Below are 22,149 nucleotides of genomic sequence, written 5' to 3' on the forward strand. Positions count from 1 at the left end.
GAGTGAGATTCGTATAAATTAACAGTAGAGGTGAAAAAGGCAGGTTTTTAAAGCAAAAAGCCTCCGGGCCACGACAGCAGATACACCAAGGATGCACTGTATTATTTTCCACCCGAGGCTTCTTTCATTCTCTACGCTCCCATGTTCCTCTTCTCAAATTTAAGTTATTTCATTGCAGGTGGTTTCGACGCCCAGGCCTGAGGCAGATGTTGAAATTAACGCGTTTAAACAACCTGATGAAAAGGAGCGATGCAACAAGTACCGAAGGCGACGACGGCGTGGCGAGCACCCTGCGCAGGCGCACCGGCTGCCGGGCCCTCCTGCCCGCCCCCTCCCCGTTCCGCCTAAGACTCTGGGGCCGGAGGGGAGTACGGGTGTGGGCCGCGGGTGCTGACCGGAGGGAGGCGCGGGCTGGGCGCCTGCGCAGTCGCCGGGGCGCTGGTGTGATCGAGCTCACGTAGCGAGGGCTGCAGTCGCCTCCTCCCTTGAGCTGCCGTCGCAGCCTAGAGGTTATAAAAGGGCTAACTGGCTCCCTCTACTGCCCAGTCGCGCCGCCCGCGGGCTGAGGGAAGGGAGCAGGTATCTGGCCCCAGAGCAGGCTACCGGGGACTGAAGAACGCGCCGTCTCTTGCCGCCCCACTTCCCAGGTGAGAGGCTCCCCGGACTCTGGAGACTGTGGCTCGGGCCCTGGGACCGCCGTGGCCCTTCTCGGGCAGCTGTGGCGGTCCGCTCCCTGCCCGCTCTGGTGGGATGGCTTGGGGGCGGAGGGTTCGCTGGCTCACCACAGCAACCTGAATCCTTCTTTTCTGGAGACTCGGCCCCGCGCCCGCTGGCTGCCCCAGAGGCCCTTCTGCCCTTCTCCGTGCTCCCCTTCTCCCGCCTCGTTGCCGGGTCGGCGCCCCCGACCGTTGGGGCTGCGGCAGCCTCTGTCCCCGCCCCGGGGACCAGGACTTTCTTGAATATTCCTTCCTTCCCGGGGAGGGCTCACCCTGTTGATTTTTCCGAGCTGCTCTCATACCTGGTCCTCCCTACAAAAGCCGGGGGGAAACGCGAGGGCGGGGCGTGGGTTTTTGGCCTCCGCGGCGGCAGATGGTTAGCATGTGGCGGAGTGGAGAGCGGATTTTAAAGCTTAGAGCAGGAGGCGAGGCTCTCGAGGCATTTCTGCCCTACCGAAAAGTCGTCGGGTCCGGGAAGCGGACCTCGTCAGGGAAGTTCGGGCTCGACTCATCTGTTGAGCGCGGGGAGTTGCCGGAGCGCTAGACGCTGCCCGGGGCGCCGAGTTTCGGGCTGCTGGGTTGAGGAAGGCGGCTGTCAGATCACCCAGCCACAGGGGAAGCTACTCTTCCTTCCCTCATCTTCCACGAATTTTTTTTTAAAGGCACATGAGCTTCCCCCACCATCCCCCTTCTCTTTCTCTCAGCAGAGCGTGTGCTGCTTTTTAGAAGTCCACATCAGTTAAAACGAGTGTCGTGGTTGTGTGAGAACTTTGAGTTGGATTTCACGAAAGCCTCCCAGATGTATGTTTTAAGGGGGAGGGAGGATGGTTCCATTTCTCCCTATTTCTGGGAGACTGTTTCTCCTAAATAATCGGATGTATTCAGTGGAGTTTAGTTTTCAGACATTTAGATGCCTTCCGGGGAGTGAAGACTCTGGGAATTTTGCACTGTTTGCTTTAAGAAAGGGATGAAGCAGCAGCGAGCTCTCCTTTCAGGAATTGATCTGAAAGGCCACAGAGACTTGCCAATTTCAACTTAACTGTTTCTGGTTTCTCGGAGAGCTCTGGCTCTCAGACTTTCCCTTGGAATGCCCTCCGAAGGGATGAAACAGCCACTACGTGAGTGGGGGAGGGGAAAAGACGTGGCAGCAGTGTTCGTTCATCAGGTTTTTGCTCCTTTTTAAAAAAAGAGTTTCTGGGAAGAAACTTATTTCCCCTCTTAGGTTTAGATGGGTGAATAGCTTTATGAATGAGGCTAGTCTTTTTCTGTGGTAAATCAGATGAAATAGTAGGAACATTGTCATTAAATTTATAAAACATTTTAGAGGGATTTTTCTGATTGAGTTTCTATGGAGAAAATGGATACCTTAAGCAGGAAATAATTCAAGAAGCTGAAAGTGAACAACTTATAATGTGTTGCCTTCATTTGAAATTTAAATAGGCATTGCGTGTGTTTTTTCTTTAATTTTGGCTTTTAGCCTGTGAATAAAATTTCAGAATCTTAAATAAGAACCTCACATTCTACCTTTTTCTTTCTGTGGGAAGCATAGGTTTTATCATTTACCTTTAAAAGCCATGTCAGTTTTGATTTTGAAACATTATGCCTTGAGTCCTGCCAGTATTTTAGAAAGCTGATGGCAAATGCTTCTTGTAGATTTAACTTAGACTAACTAGGAAAAGCACCACTTTGTCTCTCTCTTTTTTTTTTTTTTTTGATAGATAATGCTGTTTCCTTTGATATCTTAATATGAGTTTTATTTTGAAGTACTTAAAGCCAGGACTTAGATAAGCGGACAATTACATTGGTTGTTTTGTACCTTGGTAACTAAGGTAGTAAACAGATAAAAGAAATATGTACAACCTTTAATTACCGTAGAAAAATTTAGACAGTGTAAAAAGACTTTTGAAAAAAGAAAGCTTCATACCACCTAGGTGGTCCAGGTTGTTGCAGGTGAACCTTGGCTTTCTGATGAGATGTTAACCTTTTCTAATGCTGCAGAGTGGGTTGTATACTGACAAGCAGTATCTCTCATAAGGCTGTTAAGTTCCAATTCCTGCTTTTATTCCAGGGATGCAGCAGGAGTTATTCCAGGGACCCCGTGGTAAAGCTGTGAGCCTTCATTTCTATGGAAGGAAGCCTTCTTTTATTTAGCAATTAATTATCAACTAGGATATAATTACTGCTCTTAGATTTGAGAAGTATACCCTGTGAGATACATAGTAGCAGTTCTCAACTTATTTTGAGGTCATGAAATCTGTTGGGAATCTGATAGAAGATATGGATCCTGGATCAGAAAATGGAAATTTGCACATCTGCATGAAGTATTATGTGACATTTATAGATACTCCCCTCCCCCAACCTTTTACATCTGTAAACTGGTATAAGAATAAAAGATGGATGAAGTTAATCTTTAAGTACATCTACGTATCTTGAGGCAGTATTTTTTGAATATTTCTGAAAATGGAACTGAGCTGTAAGTCTGACTGGATTTGAGTTTATAGATGACAGTAATAAAGTTTTGATCAAACGGTTTTAGCAAAAGTTGATAGGTTGGTGAGAGAATTGTTGAATTGCCAAATTGTCTAGGCAATCATACATGATATTGCTTTCCCCCCTTCCCCTCCCTGCATATGTTTTAATGTGTCTTTGGTTTTACTCTGAAAGTAGAAAATGCTTGAATGTAAACAAAAATAAATTGCATAGGCCCTTGGCATACAGTGAGTACTTGCATCTTAAAACTATATCATAATGGTGTATTTGTATCTATAGTATTTGAATATGCAAGCCAAATAAAGTGTGTATGTATATTTGTGAAAATAGTTAATGCATCATTCATGTTCCTATCCAATCTATTTCTTTGTACACATTGAAGCTATCTTCTCATTGGTTTTCCTCTGGCCAAATATTATGCCTTAATAAAAACTAGAAGTTCAAAAGACTTCATTAAAATTACTCCAACAATTTTTGAACTTGATATAATGAGAAACATTCCTTTTCCTGATGTTACTTTGGATGATCAGTATGACTATTAGTATATCTGGTTGTACCTTGGCAAAAATACAGTGTAGCAGTCATGCTTCTTACATAGGGTCATCTGTGAATGCATACTATCTTAGACCTTTTCCTCTTCCTGCTTAGTGTTATCATATAAATATGTCCATGTTTTGGTAGTTTACATATTTTCCATTTAAAAAGTGATATTGTAATAAGTTAATGTACTCAGCCTTTCTCTCTTGTTAAGCATTTGAGCTTTTTCTCCATGATATGTAGTGCAAAGAGAAGGTTCTAATTTAGTGGTTTCTTCTATCCACCTGTATAGCTACAGTAAACCAGTAAACTTTAACCAGTTTTCTAACTGTTTTTTTTCTTTCTTTCTTTGGGGGGGTGGGGGAGAAACACATGGCAATAAACCTTTTGTCAGTAATTTTTTCTTCCCCCTGAAAGAATTTTCTAGGGGCATTAGACTGGGCTCTAGAAAGATTTTTTTAATCTACCTGATTACAACTAAAGCACTTTATATTTTTAAAGTGTTGTTTCATATGTTATGTAATTTGATCCTTAAAATAATTCTGTGAGGTAGTTTTATATCATCCTTATTTTTCAAATGAAGAAACTGAGGCTCAAAGAAGTCAAGTTATTTGCCCAAGAATATAGTAATTTTCAGAACTAGGATTTGGACCCAGATTGTTTGTTTTCTGATTCACATTTTAGTACTTCATTCTTGATAAGTGATCAGATTGAGTCTGAGGATGTGGAATGGAAAAATAATTTAATAGCATATTACCAAAGTATTATAAGTGTTTTCAACATCCAGGGTTGAAATAAAGTAGGGTCTCTGGTTAGTATAACTAACTTAATCATTCCACTTAATTTCATTTTAAAAACGTTTATAATGTGTCTAGTAGACTGTGGGAGAATCAAAAGAGTAATAAATGTTCCGTAGGATAAATGAAACATGAAAGTTACATGCCTTGCAAGCATGTTACTAACATTTTACTTGATGTTAAATCTGAATAAGTGCTGAATGGAAACCCATATCTAGATTGATATCTTCTGCAACCAGGAATTCACCTCTCCTTATTCTAGTATATATGACTTTTTTTCATATATCTTTTCCTGAACTTGACAGTTTTGGATCTGGCATTAGGAAGAAGAGGGAATTGAAGACTAGAATGAGAAGAGGGAGACTAGGTTAAGAAAAATGGAATTTGCCCCATAATCTATATAAATTCCTGGGCAGGGAGCTGCCCAGTGTTCATTAGGGGATATGAGGTGCCCAAATAAAACATTTTTTTTTGGTACATGAATATCCAACTAGACTATCCTTGCTCTGTTGAGTTGCCTTTTATACTTTTCCAAAACCAAACAGACTATTTTCTGTGTCTAGATTCTCTATTTTGTTCCACTGATCTACATGTTTCATTGAAAATTCTGCTTTTGGAATATTTTGCCATCACCTCATATTCCTTACTCAAAGTGTAAAAATCTAAGTTTTTTGTTTCACGTGTATCCTTAGGGTGGTGAAGACAGTAAAGTTGTCTTATCAGAACTTCCTGTGTAAATAAAAAATAGATGAAATTTGTTTTGGAGCAAAAGGGATTGATGGTGGTTTTGTGTCAGCTAGTAGATCTGGGGAATTGAACATTTGGATTTTCTCAGTCTGTCCATGATTTGAATTTGTCTCTTCACTTCAGTGCTACTTTGACTTTGTTTTTATTTTTCTTTCCAGTTTACTTACAGAAATAGAAATGTTCTACTAAGTGTTTATTAAAGAAAATGCAGAAGTTGAGTGAAGATAATTGTGATCGGACCTCTCAGTTGTTAACCTTTTCTTTTTTTGAGTTCTTTTAGTTACTGTATAAAGTTTTAAAGTGTGTGTGTTTATACAAAATCTTTAAACTTAGAAATTAGACTTTTAAACTTCTCACATATATATTTACCACTCTCCAATTAGAAAGCAAACCTAGTTTTAAGAGTTTGAATCTCTAATTGCTGCTTTTTATATTACTGCTGGGTTTTTAATGCCTTAACCAATATTAATTGACATTTATGTTATTAGATACAGAGTTTCATTACTATAACAACTAGTTTATACAGCCAAGAGAAGTTACTGTACGGTCTTTCTTAAAATGAGAACTACATAGATAATGTTAATATTTGGAAATACTAGCATTGATAAGCAACAAATCATATATAATTTAGTGGTTACTTTTCCCTTTTCCCTTCCATTGCCCTTTGTCCACTTACTTCTCCTACTCAGATTTTTAAATTACAAAAGTCTGCATCTGTCTGCTAGAAGACTAGGCTGCTGCTTGTTCCTTCCTTCCACCATTCTCCAAGTCTTTTCTTTTTCCATGTCCCTTGGGACACCTTTGGCAACAAATCCATGTATTCTTAAGTTCTTGCCCCACATCCAAAAGTAATGTTTCTTAAGTGTCTTCTGTGTGCAAGTATCCTCCTAGGCACTTCCATCTAAATTACTGGTTGTTGTTTTTTTATTATTATTTGCTGGCAGTCAAATTTGACCTAATATTTTGATACCTTTTTTGCTTATTCAGCTTTTTGATAAGGGATCACCAAATAAAGGCGGGCATTATTGATGAATCTTACTAATTTGGGGCTTTTACTATCACTTTTGATAAATTTTTTATATTTTTATTTTATACTTATATTTTATATTCTGTATCCTGGGCATAAGAATCCTGACCTTTCCCCCCACATTGGGAAATGTATGCATTTCTAAGTAAAGTGTTTGAAATAGTTGAGAGGTATATTATACAGTTTAAAATACATAGTTTAAGAGTCAGTGAAGAAGAGCACCATTTCTTTCTCAAACCTTCTCCATCAGCTTACATTTATTACATTTATTTGTAAAGTGTTTTTGGTTTAGGGGAACTTGACTTTTCTAATTGAAACAAACTTTAAACATTGAGTTTAAGTTCACATCTTTTTAAACTGATAAAACTTTTTATTTCACTCTTGAATTTTTACATTTTTCCTGATTATTCCATGTAAAGTGGAAACTAGAACTGTTTAAAAGACATACACAAATCTGGACATCAATAACTGGGGATTTTCTTTTTTGTTATGCTGTTTTCACAACCATAGGTGTGCTTGCTAGGCAATATAACCATCACAGAAGTAAAGGTGAGGCAGAATACTGGTAAAGAAAAACAAAGCAAATTTAAGTTCAATTTTGAATCCAAATTCCAGTTTAAATCTTCTTAAAAAATGGATTAAAATATTGATTCTAGGGGCGCCTGGGTGGCTCAGTGGGTTAAGCCTCTGCCTTCGGCTCAGGTCATGATCCAAGAGTCCTGGGATCGAGCCCTGCATCGGGCTCCCTGCTCAGCGGGGAGCCTGCTTCCTCCTCTCTCTCTCTGCCTGCCTCTCTGCCTACTGTGATCTCTCTCTGTCTGTCAAATAAATAAATAAAATCTTAAAAAAAAATGTTTAAAATATTGATTCTAAATATCTCTGATATAGAAGTGGCACTTACTGATTTCTAACCATTAAGCCAAAAAATTACCTTGTTATTTATTTTTCCTATAAAGATATTAACTGCAGGGTTAGACAAACAATTAGGACTCTGGGTTAAACAGAAACCCAACTCATACTAACACACAGTGGAATTTGTATAAGTATTGTGGGGATAGAGGGTTGTCTTAACAATTGAGGTCAAGAATGTGATTAGACTTTAAGAATATCAGGAGCATCAGAATGTTTTCTTCTGTCTTTTGTCTATCTTCCTCTCTGTATATTTGCTTCACTTTTATTCTTTGCAGATAAACTTCATTTACTCTTTGACCTATATGTCAAAACTTGGTCCATTACTTCTCCTGAGCTTTATATAATTCAGGCATTCAAAGAGTGCCTGTGCTTTTTTCCTCAATTTTATTTTCAAAATTTCCAGGAAAGAACTTTGGTCACTTGGTGAAGCAAGAGGTATCACACTGTATTAGATGACTGATGAAACTATGAGGATGAATTAAAGGTAGATTGGGGCAGTTTCCGGAAGAGAGAGTAGTGGTGGTAGAGGCACCATATAGTCAAAATAGGTGTGTGTTTTTGAAATGATATTATATTCAGGTTCTTTCTGACAAGGAAAACTTTGGGTTTTGCAAGAATCTCCAAAAAACAGACAATATAGTACTTCAGTTAATCCTAATATCTTGATTTAGAGCTTCTTTCCAACTAAATTTCAAAATGCTGTTCAATTGGAATTACACCAGCGACTGGGTTCACTTCTCAAGTACAGAAAGCTGTGGGAAAGCTAGCATGATTCCAGAGTTTTTGTTAGAAAAGTTGGTCGTAGCCATTAGAGCACTTGTCTGTCAGATTGTATGTATTTGAGATGTGGCTTACTCTCTTTGGGAGCGTAAGTATGACTGGAATTCATGGTGTTAAGTTAAAACAAATGGCAATTTGCCAGAGGGATTATAGGAAGGAACTGTGATATAACTATTCTGTTAGTAAGTACTCTTAGTTGTCTTAGAAAATCCATCCTGCTTATATGGGAGAGACATGACAAGTCTTGGTATACACCATTTTGTTGTAGCCTGAATTAGAAGCCTGGATTTGTGTTGGTCTTTTGCATTCATTATAAAAACTGTAAAAAAAAAAAAAAAAAGTCTAACACAGATGTCAACATGGAAGACCAATAGTCGAATGTTAGATTTGTATGAGGTTAAGTAAATTTTAAACTGGAGCCCTCTGAAAGAAGATTTGGAACAGCTGTGGAAGGTATGGAGTGACTGGTAGGAGACCTGTGGAAAGTTTTTAGTGTCAGAGAAAGTTTAGGTTAGAATATCAAGCATTCTTTAGTTGGCCTTATTAATTTTTAATGACTTATCTGGGAAAGAACAAGTTTTTAAAATGTTGAAATTTTTTTCTTGGAAGATAAATGTTAGACTGAAAGGCTAATATAATTATTTGCCAGATACCCTGTTCCTGGTAATTCATTAAGTAACTTGTACATAAACTTCAATGAATCCTGATAACTCAAAGTTGTAAATATTTGCAATGTAGTAGAACTGTTTTAAATCTGTTCCCAGGTTTGATTGACCTGTGCATGTGTGGGATTGGACTTTTTTCTGGGAGAAGGACTGTAGGATAGTTTTGGATAAATATTATACTACACAATTTACTTTTATTCGGGCTTACCTGAGAATATGTTTTCCAGAAAGATTTCTTCATACTTTTTTTCCTTATAGTTTCTAAAATACAATACTCATGCATATTAAACATGTATAATGTACATGTATATTATAAAAATTAGATAATAAGCACTTATGAACCTACCATCTAACCAAGAACTAAAATATTATCAGTAATGTATCTGTAGTGTTTCCATAGTAAATTTGATGCTAGTATAAATTTATCTTTGTCTTTGACTCCCCTTTGACTTTTTTTTTTTTTTTTTTTTTTGAGTCTGGTCTTTTCAGGGAGCTGAGATTCACCTTCCTTCCATCCTCTTTAACCCATTTGCATTCTATTTCCAGCTTGTTGGAGGATTTAGAACAGGAGACATTTGTATCTTACTATTTAAAAAGTTGTTGTTGTTGTTGTTTTACTTTAAGTAACCTCGAAACCATTGTGGAGCACAAACTTACAGTTCTGAGATCAAGAGTCTCATGTTTTACCGACTGAGCCAGCCAGGCGCCCCTGTATCTTACTATTTTTGATAAAACTCTGGTGTCTTTTAGGATGCTTGATTCTTAGATGCTTATAATGATTTGCTTTGCAAGCTGCTAACTAATTGGAGATGGAAATAAATGGAAGTGAGACATCAGAAGTAAGGAAACCATTGTTTTAAAATCCTGTGATTGATAAAGATTGCCTGCTTATTAACAACTATCTAGTATTAAAAGAGATTGGAGGAGGGATGCCGAGTGGCTCAGATGGTGGAGGATCTGACTCTTCTTGATTTCAGTTTAGGTCTTGATCTCACAGTCTTGAGTTCGAGCCCCCTGTTGGGGTCCATGTTGGGGATGGAGACTACTTAAAAAAAAAAAAAAAAGATTAGAGGAACTATTCACTAGAATAATTAGACATTGAATTATGTTTTTCAAAAAATAAATTGAAGTGGGGCACCTGGGTGGCTCAGTGGATTAAAGCCTCTGCCTTCAGCTCAGGTCATGATCCCAGGGTCCTGGGATCGAGCCCCGCATCGGGCTCTCTGCTCGGCAGGGAGCCTGCTTCCTCCTCTCTCTCTGCCTGCCTCTCTGCCTGCTTGTGATCTCTGTCTGTCAAATAAATAAATAAAATCTTTAAAAAAATAAATAAATAAATAAATTGAAGTAAAATTTTGCTCTTTTAAAGGTAGAAAGCACCTTTTGTGTGATTTTAATGGATATTTGTATCTGGTGTAATCCCCGGACCAGCAGCATCACCATCACCTAAGAACTTATGTACAATATCTACATGTCTCAGACCTTCAGGTGATTCTGATAGAATTAAAGTTTGATAGAATTAAAGTCTTCATTTGTTTGGCATAGTACTTTGGAGTAATGCTGTGTGGGTGTGAACTTTATATTGCAAATGATAGAAATCCAGCTTATGTAGTTTAAAATTCCTTAAAAAGGGAATTTAGAGGCTCCCTTTACTGGGTTGGGAGCCGAAGATTATTCGGGTAGCTCACAGATTCAAAGCAATAATTGGAGAATCAGGACTGTGGAGCTTGGAAATGTCTCTGGATGACTTTGTTCTGTTTATAGATTGGGCGCCTATGTGTCCTTGACAAGTGAGAAACTTGTTATCACAGGCAGCTCCAAATTCATATCTTATGAACTGAGCCACTCCAGAAGGAGCTGTTTTGTACAATTTCACAAACCCACCCCTCAAATGTTATGTCATTGAATGGCTTAGGTCACATCATATGTCTGTCTGTAAGAGGAAGGATAATAGAAAAATGTGTTACTCTGACAGTATAGTTCATGGCTGGATATTTGGGTTAATTTCATATAAACTTCCTATCTTTGTAGCAGAGAGAAATCTGGAGGCTTAAACAGTTAGAATGTAGAAGAGGCACAAATGTGGATCGTACTTGTTAGCTACTTTTTTGTATTAAAGAGGAGTTACCACTTCATTAAAAGCTTAGGGTGACGTACATAATATGGGAGTTGATGTTTTATTATTACTGTAGGTTTATGATTTTGGACAGAGTTAATTTTTTGTCACTATAAAAGTAAATATACTCTAGGACATCTGGAAAATACAGAGAAATAGAAAAAAATTACCTAATGTTCTGCTGTCCAGAAGCAACTACATTTTGGTGAATTTCCTCTGTATATTTTCATGCATAGTTATGATCATATTATGATAATTTTTTTCTTTGTTTTGGTCCATATTTATTTATGACTTTCTGTCAGAGTAGTGGAAACTTAATCTAATTCAGTAAGATTCCACTAGTGTTGTATGATGTTAATTTATTTTAAGACTTTATTTTTTTAAAAGCAGTTTTAGGTTCACAGCAAAACAGAGAGGATGGTACAGAGATTTCCCATATGCCCCCTGCCCTTACACATGGACAGCCTCAACATCCTCCACGAGAGTGGTACATTTCTTATAACTGACTGAATCTACATTGACACATTGTAATTACCCGAAGTCCATACATAGTTTACATCACCCATTCACTCTTGGTGTTGTAAATTCTGTGGATTTGGACAAATGTATGTCCAAAAAATAAATGATGTATTTATCATTATGATATCTTAGAGTATTTTCACTGCCCTAAAAATCTTCTCTGCTCCATCTCTTCATCCTCCTACCTCCCAACCACAGATATTTTTACTGTCTTCATAGTTCTAGAATTTCTTTTGTTGGAAGCGTACAGTACATAGCCTTTTCAGATTGGCTCTTTTTTTTTTTTACTTAGAAATACACAGTTAAGGCTTGTCTCCCTCCCTATCCCATCTTTTTTCATTTCTTCCCTCCCTACCCACCACGGCCATCTCACGAAACAAACTGAGGGTTGCTGGGGGGTCGGGATAGGGATAGGGTGGCTGGATTATGGACATTGGGGAGGGTATGGGATATGGTGAGTGCTGTGAAATGTGTAAGCCTGATGATTCACAGACCTGTACCCCTGGGGCAAATAATATATGTTAATAAAAAAATTAAAAAAAAGAAATATGCATTTAAGATTCTTTCATGCCTTTTCATGGTTGGAAAGCTCATTTCCTTTTAGCATGAAGTAATACTCCATTGTCTGGATGTGCCAGTTTATTTATCCATTTACCTACTGAAGGACATTTTGGTTGCTTCCAAGTTTTGGCCATTTTGAAGAAATATAGGAATACCCACATGCAGGGGGTGCCTGGGTGGTTCAGTGGGTTAAAGCCTCTGCCTTTGGCTCAGGTCATGATCCCAGGGTCCTGGGATCGAGCCCCACATCGTGTGCTCTACTCAGCGGGGAGCCTACTCCCCCCCACCCCCGCCGCCCCCGGCCTACTTGTGATCTCTGTCTGTCAAATAAACAAATAAAATCTTAAAAAAAAAAAGATATCCATGTGCAGGCTTTTGTGTGGACATAAGTTTTCAAATTTTGGGGTTAAGTAGAAAGGAGAGCAGTTACCAGATTGTATGGTAAGAGTGTGTCTGAGGTTTTAAGAGACTACCAAACCATGGTAGCTTTACTGTTTTACATTCTCACCAGCAATGAATGTGAGTTTGTTAATTTTTAAATTTTATGTTTTCATTTAAATTCACAAGTTAAAGGATGTACTTTTTTTTTTAAAGTGACTATGTAACCTCCTCCTACCTGTAAGCACCTCCTACGTTTACTGCAAAGTTTTCTTTTGTTTTTTGTTTTTTTTAAGATTTTATTTATTTATTTGACACAGAGAGAGATCACAAGTAGGCAGAGAGGCAGGCAGAGAGAGGGGAAAGCAGGCTCCCTGCTGAGCAGAGAGCTGGAATTGGGGCTCCATCCCAGGAGCCCAGGATCATGACCTCAGCTGAAGGCAGAGGCTTAACCCACTGAGCCACCCAGGCGCCCCAAGGATATACTCATTTTAAGTTCTGTGACATATATATAGCACCTTCATTACATATTTTTAATTGTGAATTTGTTAAATTTGTTTGTTTGGGTCTTTGATAACTGAGTGAACTTTGTTTAACTATTTATAGTTCTTCTGTGACTTTCTATTCTTAATCTTTCCTATTAATATCTTAGTGTTTTTCTTTTTTATTTGTATGAGCTCCTTAAATGAGCTCCATTTCCTTTAGTTTCCTAGTTTGTAGTATATAGGGTTTTGTTTTTTGTTTTTTGCTAGAGCATGCATGTTGTCTGTGAGCAGGGAGAGGGAGAGAGAATCTCAAACAGGCTCCATGCTCAGCGCAGAGCCTGACGTGGGGCTCAATCTCAGGACTCTGAGATCATGACCTGAGCTGAAATCAAGAGTCAGACCCTTAACCGATGGCGCCCTGTTTATGGGGTTTTTAAAAAACACATATAAGCCTAGATTATTTTGTGTACTTAAATTCCATCTGGCTTTTGATAGGTTATTTGTTTTATCTTATTTAAAGTTTAAAGATTCTTTTCTTCTTTTAGAGATCCAGTAACTTTTCTTTTTTGATATTTTTTATTGGTTTTACCTCTTTAATCCACATAGAATTCGTTTTCCAGCATGATGTGAGGTACAGGTGTTTTTTTTGTTTTGTTTTTTGTTTTTTTTTTTAAGATTTTTATTTATTTATTTGACAGAGAGAGATCACAGGTAGGCAGAGAGGCAGGCAGAGAGAGAGGAAGGGCGGGGGTGGGGGGAAGCAGGCTCCCTGCTGAGCAGAGAGCCCGATGTGGGACTCGATCCCAGGACCCTGAGATCATGACCTGAGCCGAAGGCAGCGGCTTAACCCACTGAGCCACCCAGGCGCCCCGGTACAGGTGTTTTTATTCTTCATTTGATTAATGCTTTGAATTTCTGTGAGTTCTATCATTGTTGAAATGCAGTTTTCAAACTTTAGTAATTTTTGTAGGCTAATGGTTCTTGATTCATTGAGGGATTTAAGGACTTTGAAAGATGACAAAAAAAAACAACAACCTTGAGTTACAAAATACATTTTAGCTGTGAAAAAATAACCTCTTACCTGACCAATCTAAACCATCCCATCAGAGTTTAACATTTGGACAGCATTTCTGATTAGCCTTTTGTTAGTACAGCAAAAGCATTTGTATTTTCTAGAAATAACATTTATTCATGAGGAAAATTATGGTAGAAATCTGTGTAAACAGTGAGAAGATTCTAGACTTTTCAGACAGCCCAGATTTTGAAAAAGCCTTGGCTTTGGCAGGAACCCAAGAGAGGAAGTGTCTGCATCTGCTGCGTTCTAGAAGCCTTCCCAAAGAGTTACTGTAAAGCAGCCAAGAGAGCAGTGTATTTCACTACTGTGTGGTTCTGGAAGTATCTGGAAGCTTGTGGCAAACTTGAGGGAGGAGAATGTTAGTTTCTGTGGTGATCTATTTTTTATTCAAGAAGGGGGAAGGGGTTTTGTTTTTGTATTTTGTTTGTTTGTTTTGGCGGAATAGGGAGCTTTCCAATGTGGACTTGAACCTGTTGGTTTAGGTGAAGTCACTTGGAAAGAGTCAGAAGTGCCTGCTCAAAGAGGAATAGGGAAACAAGAAGAGTAACCAATGGGAGCCTGTTACTGGGGCAAGAGGTACTGTAATAGTAACTTACTCTTCTGTAAAGTAATAAGGAGGACTTAAAAGTCCATGTATGTGATGGTGAAGGAGCAAAAAAAGAGTGCTGTTGGGACATATGGGAAAGAAGGGTAAAATCTTTTCTGATGGTTAGTTGATATTTGCACCTGCTGTGAAGAATTCGTTCTAGAAAAGTCAGTGCTACCAGGGACAAAGAAAAAAGAAGAGCTTTGCTACCAGCTTAAAAAAAAAAAAAATTCCATAGCTGTGTACTAGGTTAAGCATTTTTACATAGAACATAGTAGATAGAAAAACCTCAACACTAGGTCCCTTGAGAGAAATTGCTAGCGTAAATCGACAGGCTTTTTATTCTTTTTGGATTCTGTACAACTTTTTAAAAATAACAGCTTTTATTGAGATATAATTCATGTACCATACAGTTCACCCATTTAATGGTCATGATTCAGTGGTTTTTAGTACTTTTACTGTGTTCTTCAACCATCAATTACCACAGTCAATTTTAGAATATTTTCATCACCCCAAAATCTACAACTTTTTTTTTTTTTTTTAAAGTAGGTTCCATGCCCAGAGTGGAGCCCAACACAGGGCTTGAACTCATGATCCTGAGCTCAAGACCTGAGTTGAGATCAAGAGGCAGACACAACCAAACTGAGCCACCCAGGCGCCCTGAAAATGTACAACTTTTAATTGAATTTGTTTTAAAATTGAAAGCCATGTAGGGAAAACATGGAACAAGTTAGGAATTTAAAGGATAAAGCAGTGGCTCTGAAAACTTTTTTTCCCCTTTAAAACATTCTAACATTTCAGAATGTATTTTGGTAATATTTAAATTAAATTACTTTGATGGAGTAGTATATTTTTATGGGAAATTCATAGTTTAGATGTAGATAACAGAAAACTTATTTTTCAGGCTATATGAAAGAGTTACTACCTAATCATTCTAATTATGGTAGTAACTAAGAAAACAAACTTGGGTTGAATATTTAAGCATAAATATCAGGTGATAACAAACCTTTATATTTTTCTTTAAGATGAAATATAAAGTTAGTACTTTAGTTGTATGAAAAGTAAGATAGTAGCTCTTGTTAATTAAATTATTAAATCAACTTTTAAGAATTAACAACAGTCTATGGGCAACCTTAGTGTCTGACATACATTTTGTTCATAGAAGAAATCAGTTAGGAACTTTTCCTACCTTACTTTTTGTTGTTGTTGCTGTTGTTTTAATGGCCCTATTTCTCTTGTAGGTGTGTGATCCTGAAAAATTAAGTCTTCCAAGATGATCTGGTGGATTTTAATTGTAGGGGTTCTACTTCCCCAGTCTTTGGCCCATCCAGGCTTTTTTACTTCAATTGGTAAGTCTTACTATTTTTTGGTTTGTATTGATCTTGCATTTAAAAAAATTTCCATTTTTTAGTGTTTTTTTTTTTTTAAGATTTTATTTCTTTATTTGACACAGAGACCGAGAATAAGCAAGGGGAGTGGCAAGGGAAAGGGAGATATGCATGTGAGAGGAAGAAGCAGGCTCCCTGCCGAGCAATGCAGCTCTATCCTAGTATCCTGGGATCATGACTTGAGCTGAAGGCAGCTGCTTAACCAACTGAGCCACCCAGGCGCCCCATTTTTTTTTAGTGTTTTTAAATCAGTAAAAACAAATAACAGTGTATTCCCAGAGACAGAAGCATTGATTTAGTTCCTTTCCCCTATAAGTCTCTGTTCTTAAAATTTAACTTAAAAATTTTTTTCTGATCACAAAAGCAGTACATTTTCAGGTTAAAACTTAAGAAAATTGGGGCATCTGGGTGGCTCAGTGGGTTAAGTCTCTGCCTTTGGCTCAGGTCATGATCTCAGGGTCCTGGGATTGAGTCCCACATTGGGCTCTCTGCTCAGCAGGGAGCCTACTTTCCCCTCTATCTCTGCCTGCCTCTCAGCGTACTTGTGATCTCTGTCTGTCAAATAAGTAAGTTTTTTTTTTTAATTTTAAGAAAATTTAGAAAAGCATATCAAGAAAATTCTTTGTTAATGAGTCCACTTAGATAATTTAATAGTCTTTTTTTAATTCACAGATACAAATAATACACTGTACATTATTTCATAACCTGCTATTTCCATTTAAGAATCTACTATGAACACAAGTAATTTTTTCTATATCATAATTAAAAAAAAATCTTTGAAAGTATTACTAAAATAGCATATGGTTAAAGAAGAAACAAAAATATGTAGAATGTAAGACTTCCACATGTCCTCTTTCCCCCAGAAATATTTTTCATGTTTGATACGTATCCTATTATGTTTTCCTATATGCATACTTCATCTGTCTTAAATGAGATGTTTTCCTTTATGCTCTTAACCAGTTTTACCCTTGTGTGATCGGAGTGCTAACGAAAACACAAGTATTATATTTTTATTATCTAATTTTGTGATATAAAATGAGGAGTCTTATCTCACTATAAATAACTGAACATGGATGCTTTGAATTTCATTTGTAAAATGTACCTTTTGTTAGTGTGGTTTTAGTTTATTGAATGAAAATTTAATTCTAATCAGTCTCAAGAACAAAAAAAAGTGAGAGCAGAGGTAGGGAAGAAGAAAAAGTAGTGTTGTTTTGTAACTTAAAAACAAATTTTTAAAACAATTTGCAAATGTTATCCAATTTGCAGAATGAGGTAGCTTGAAAGTTAGAATTGGAACACAATTGTCTTTGTTTATTTAGTTAAAAAGAAAAAAGATTTTCTCCAACATATCTGAGTTTAAAATCAGTTCAATCTTATCAAAGAATGAAGCATTCCCTTTTTTTTTTTTTTAAGATTTTATTCATTTATTTGAGAGAGAAAGCATGAGAGAGGAGAAGGTCAGAGGGAGGAGCAGACTCCCTGTGGTGCTGGGAGCCTGTTGCAGGACTCTATCCTGGTACTCCAGGATCATGACCTGAGCAGAAGGCAGTTGCTTAACCAACTGAGCCACCTAGGTGCCCCAGAATGAAGCATTCTTGATCATTTTTAAATTATTCTAAAATACTTGTGTTGACCAATGTGGGTATTTGATAAACCTTCCCTTCTTCTCCTTCTAGGTCAGATGACTGATTTGATCCATACTGAGAAAGATCTGGTGACTTCTCTGAAAGACTATATTAAGGCAGAAGAGGACAAATTAGAACAAATAAAAAAGTAAGCAAAGCATTCTACTTATTAGGATTTGACTCCACCTGGATGTTTTTGTTCTAGAGCTAAAACATTCTTTGAGTGGAAATGGAAGCCACCTGTCTTAAAAACTGGCTGAAATGGCTGAAATAGGAGCACTGAAAACAAGAGTTAGGCCTGGGCCGAGTTTAGATAAGGATATAAATGGGTATAGGTGTTGAATGACAGTTTCTCAAAATGGTTGCTAATATCTTCTGTCTTCTTCTAACTCCCTAATCAAGTCATCTAGAGCAGTTTTCAGATTCTATTTATCCTTCACTCCTTTGGTTCCATTCTAGAGATTACAGTGATAAATATGTTAATTATTAATTGATACAATTTTTCCTTACCTGCTAATTTATTTTTAACTGACTCAGGCTCAGAGTTAATCCTGACTTGAGAATTCCTGCCTTTTATTTAGTGAGTAGCTGAGTAGTCAGGGTTTTTTTATCTATTTGTTTTAAAATATAGTTTTCAGATACTGAATGTAAAATTTTGGCATTAAGTTTGATTTAAATGAACATGTTACTGAAGTTTGATTGGGCTAATTTGTATTTTATAACCAATTATTTGGCTTTAAGGACCTGTGGGGAGATGAATTTTTAGACCCTTAGTAGAGGGATCCAGTCACACCTTTTCTAAGATCGGTTCCATTTACTGTAGCCATTTGAGAGAAACAAAACTAAAAGAAAAAGACTTGTTACATTTTTATTTTACCAAACTAGATTTTACCCATAACAGTCTTGCTTTTTATTTTTATTTATTCTTTTAATTTTATTTATTTATTTTTTTAAGATTTTATTTATTTATTTGAGAGAATGAGTGAGAGATAGCATGAGAGAGGAGAAGGTCAGAGGGAGAAGCAGACTCCCCAAGGAGCTGGGAGCCCGATGCGGGACTCGATCCTGGAAGTCTGGGATCATGACCTGAGCCAAAGGCAGTCACTCAACCAAGTGAGCCACCCAGGCGCCCCCAGTCTTGCTTTTTAAAAAATTTATAATTTCATTTTAAAAAGAGTTCTTAAATACAGTTTTCACTCATAAACCTCTGGTCTTTTTTCTCAGTGCTTTATTAAGTTGTGTTCTTCCTTATTAAGTGTATGTGTGCTCCATTTATATGTCTTACATGTATAGATGGGCAGAGAAGTTAGATCGACTAACCAGCACAGCGACAAAAGATCCAGAAGGCTTTGTTGGGCACCCTGTAAATGCATTCAAATTAATGAAACGCCTGAACACTGAATGGAGTGAGTTGGAGAATCTTGTCCTTAAGGATATGTCAGATGGTAAGTCAGATGGTAAGACTAAGGAACTAAAAAAAAGTAAGACAATATTGCTGCCATGTGTGGAAATGCCAATACTAATAAATTCACTTCCCAGAACATCAAGTGTTCGGTGTTGTAACTAAATTGTTGCAGGGGTATGTTTGGTTTTGACTGGAGTTAGTCTATATCCTGAATTCCTTAATTAAAAAAAAAGGAATAAAAACTGGAAACAAATAAAAATAACTTTAGTCTTAAAAGTAAGTAATTTCTGTTGCTGGTGACTAGCACTGGTGCTTTTTGCTTTGAAATTTACAAAAGTTTATCAATTATTTGACATACAGTTTCATTTCCGAGAGTAATTGTTCCCATTTTAGGATTATCTTCAGATGTCAAAAATTTATGGATAAATCTCCATCATCTCATCTATTGTTCATGTATTGGGAGTGCAACTATAAGGAAAAGTGTTAGCTGTGTTCTATATAGTATTTTGAATCTTAGACTTCTTTTACTTCGACAATAAATTGAAAAACTAAGACTGCGAACAGTAACAATGAAGGGCTTTCTAATTAAAACAAAGTTGTATTTGGAGTATTGAGGTGTTTTAGATATTTTAGTAGCAGACACAGAAAACTAAGCCTGGAGTTTAGAAACTAGAGAGAATATGCTTAGATAAAATACTTGTTCAGTGACTGAAGGTGGAATGAAAAAAAGTAAGAAGAAGGGAGAGAACTGAGTTAACTATGTAAATGAAAATACTCCAAGGATGCTTATGAGTGTTTCTGAGTGGTAAACTATTAGGCAAAGGACAGAAAGCCTTGAGGAGAAAACTTAAGGCAAGCCCTTTTGAAAACTGCATTGTGAGAAGGAAATACCAGTGATTATTTGCTCTCTGACATAGCACCAGGACAACATTTTTGAAGTCCTGTATGTGTGTGTGCACACACATATACACATTTATTTATTTATTAAAGATTTTATTTATTTATTTGACAGACAGAGATCATAGGCAGGCACAGAGGCAGGCAGAGAGAGAGAGAGAGAGAGAGAGGAGGAAGCTGGCTCCCTGTGGAGCAGAGAGCCGGATTCAGGGCTCAATCCCAGGACCCTGGGATCATGACCGGAGCTGAAGGCAGAGGCTTTAAACCCACTGAGCCACCCAGGCGCCCCTACACATTTATTTATTAACTTAATTTTTTAAAAATTCTCAATTTTTTTATCTTTATGACCTAAGTTCTTTTATAAGGTAAACCTTGAGACTTTGATGTTCTAATCTGTGGTAGTCATCCCATAGTGCTATAATACATATATTTTTCCTCTTTTTTAGGGAGGGGATTTAAGCAACTTCTTGGATTTATTTTGAGTCATAAAAAAAATCTGTAAAACTTGTAAAATTCCATGTGGACATTGTGACTAAGGATTGGTCTTAAAACTAAAAAATATGCTTGATACAAATTTTAGCCCTCTCCTAGCAACTTGTTCATTTGTACATTTTCATTAACCTAAAAATGCCTGGCTGATCAAATACACACAAAAAAAATTTCGCTGATCAAAATACACAGTTGCCTGTAAGTAAATATGAGAGGAGGGAAGTTTCATACCTAACTTTTGTTTGCAAATGATGACATTATTATTAAAATTTTAAATTACTTGTTTTTGTTTTTTTGGTTCCTTAAGGAGTATTTAGCATTCATTCTCCTTAGGGGTTATATAATTATCATAATTACTTTGTTAGTTTGGTTTTTGCTATATTTTATATAAAACCTTTTAAAATTAAAATTAGGGGTGCCTGGGTGGCTCAGTGGGTTAAGCCTCTGCCTTCAGCTCAGGTCATGATCTCAGGGTCCTGGGATCGAACCCTGCATGGGGCTCTCTGCTCCGCAGGGAGCCTTCTTCTTCCTCTCTCTCTGCCTGCCTCTGCCTACGTGATCTCTCTGTCAAATAAATAAATAAAATCTTTAAAAAAAAGATTAAAATTAGAGCAAATCTTGGTTGATCACTGTATTCAGTAATTTAACAGATCTAAATAAATTTTAATAAATGAGCCACTTAAACATGTAGTTAATCTCTCTCCCCCCTCAAAGGATTACACCAAACTTTGTATATTTACATATTTATATAATGAGTGACACATGGAAGAAGAAAATAGAACTTTTTAAAAATGCATACATTTTATTTACCATCTGTTATCCTAAAGTATAATTGGTTGCCAATAGATTTCATTTTCAAATCCATAAATCCATTTTTCAAGCTTAGTGGAGGCTCTTTTGTGTAACTAAAGATTCAGTTATCATGTTGATTTTTACCTAATATAGGATTCATGCAATGACTTCAGATTACTTACGTGACATTAGGATTTGGGAAGATGGAATAAGTTAGAGGTATTTCAGGTCTTAGTGTATTTAGTTTTTCTTGTTGAGCATGTGGAACTTTAATGGCATGGTAGAAAATTATAATAAAATTAATTTTGAAAAATCCTTGTGAGCACTGTATATTGCAAATTGGAAGTCTATTCTAGAGTCTTTCTTTTTCTTTTTCTTTTTTTTTTTTTTTTAATTTCAAGGCTTTATCTCTAACCTAACCATTCAGAGACAATACTTCCCTAATGATGAAGATCAGGTTGGGGCAGCTAAAGCTCTGTTGCGTCTCCAGGATACCTACAATTTGGATACAGACACCATCTCAAAGGGTAATCTCCCAGGTAAGAATTCTTCTAGCATATATAACATTTATTACCTGGTTGTTCTATTTAGTCCATTAGAATGTTAATCTAAAAGAAAACTTTTGCATTTTAAGACTTTTAACATTAATTTATTTCACGACTCTCTTTTCCTAGGACTTAATAGTTGTGGGTAAGTTTATAGCTTGTTTCTGTGAAAGCTTAATATTATAGGAACTTAATTTTAGGCATTTTTTGCCTGGAAAAAAACAATCAGTTTTCCTCATGTTTTTCTTTAGAACATCAAATGTTTGTGTGTAAAGTTATAAAGGAATTGATAAAGTTTATATGTTTAGTAATTTAAATACCAAGACATATTGGGTGTACACAGATTTTTAAAGTGGTCTTTTTTTAAATTATTTTTTTAGATTTTATTTATTTTTTTTGTCAGAGAGAGTGCACAAGCAGGGGGAGTGGCAGGCAGAGGGAGAAGCAGGTTTCCTGCTGAGCAAGGAACCCGATGTGGGACTTGATCCCAGAACTCTGGGATCATGACCAGAGCTGAAGGCACTTAGCTGAGCCACCCAGACATCCCTTTTTAAAGTGTTCTATAATGAACATCCTGCTTTATGACCCATTTTTGGCAAAACCTTTTATTTAGGTTACAG

The 22,149-nt window shown here is 37.0% G+C and overlaps 1 protein-coding gene across 2 annotated transcripts in view; it reads left to right on the plus strand.

Moving 5' to 3' along the window:
- Positions 1–423: 423 nt before the first annotated feature.
- P4HA1 (prolyl 4-hydroxylase subunit alpha 1) overlaps positions 424–22,149 on the plus strand; it is a 78,493-nt gene continuing 56,767 nt past the window's right edge. For both annotated transcript variants that reach the window (XM_032840669.1, XM_032840659.1), the window contains exons 1-5: positions 424–647; positions 15,630–15,737; positions 17,453–17,549; positions 18,695–18,846; positions 21,386–21,523. In XM_032840669.1, coding sequence (XP_032696560.1) covers positions 15,662–15,737; positions 17,453–17,549; positions 18,695–18,846; positions 21,386–21,523 — 463 coding nt within the window. In that variant the 5' untranslated portion in view covers positions 424–647; positions 15,630–15,661. The remainder of the gene's footprint in view (positions 648–15,629; positions 15,738–17,452; positions 17,550–18,694; positions 18,847–21,385; positions 21,524–22,149) is intronic.

The sequence above is a fragment of the Lontra canadensis genome, unplaced genomic scaffold (genome assembly GCF_010015895.1).
Source record: "Lontra canadensis isolate GAN:19392208 unplaced genomic scaffold, GSC_riverotter_1.0 scaffold3, whole genome shotgun sequence".
NCBI lineage: Eukaryota > Metazoa > Chordata > Mammalia > Carnivora > Mustelidae > Lontra > Lontra canadensis.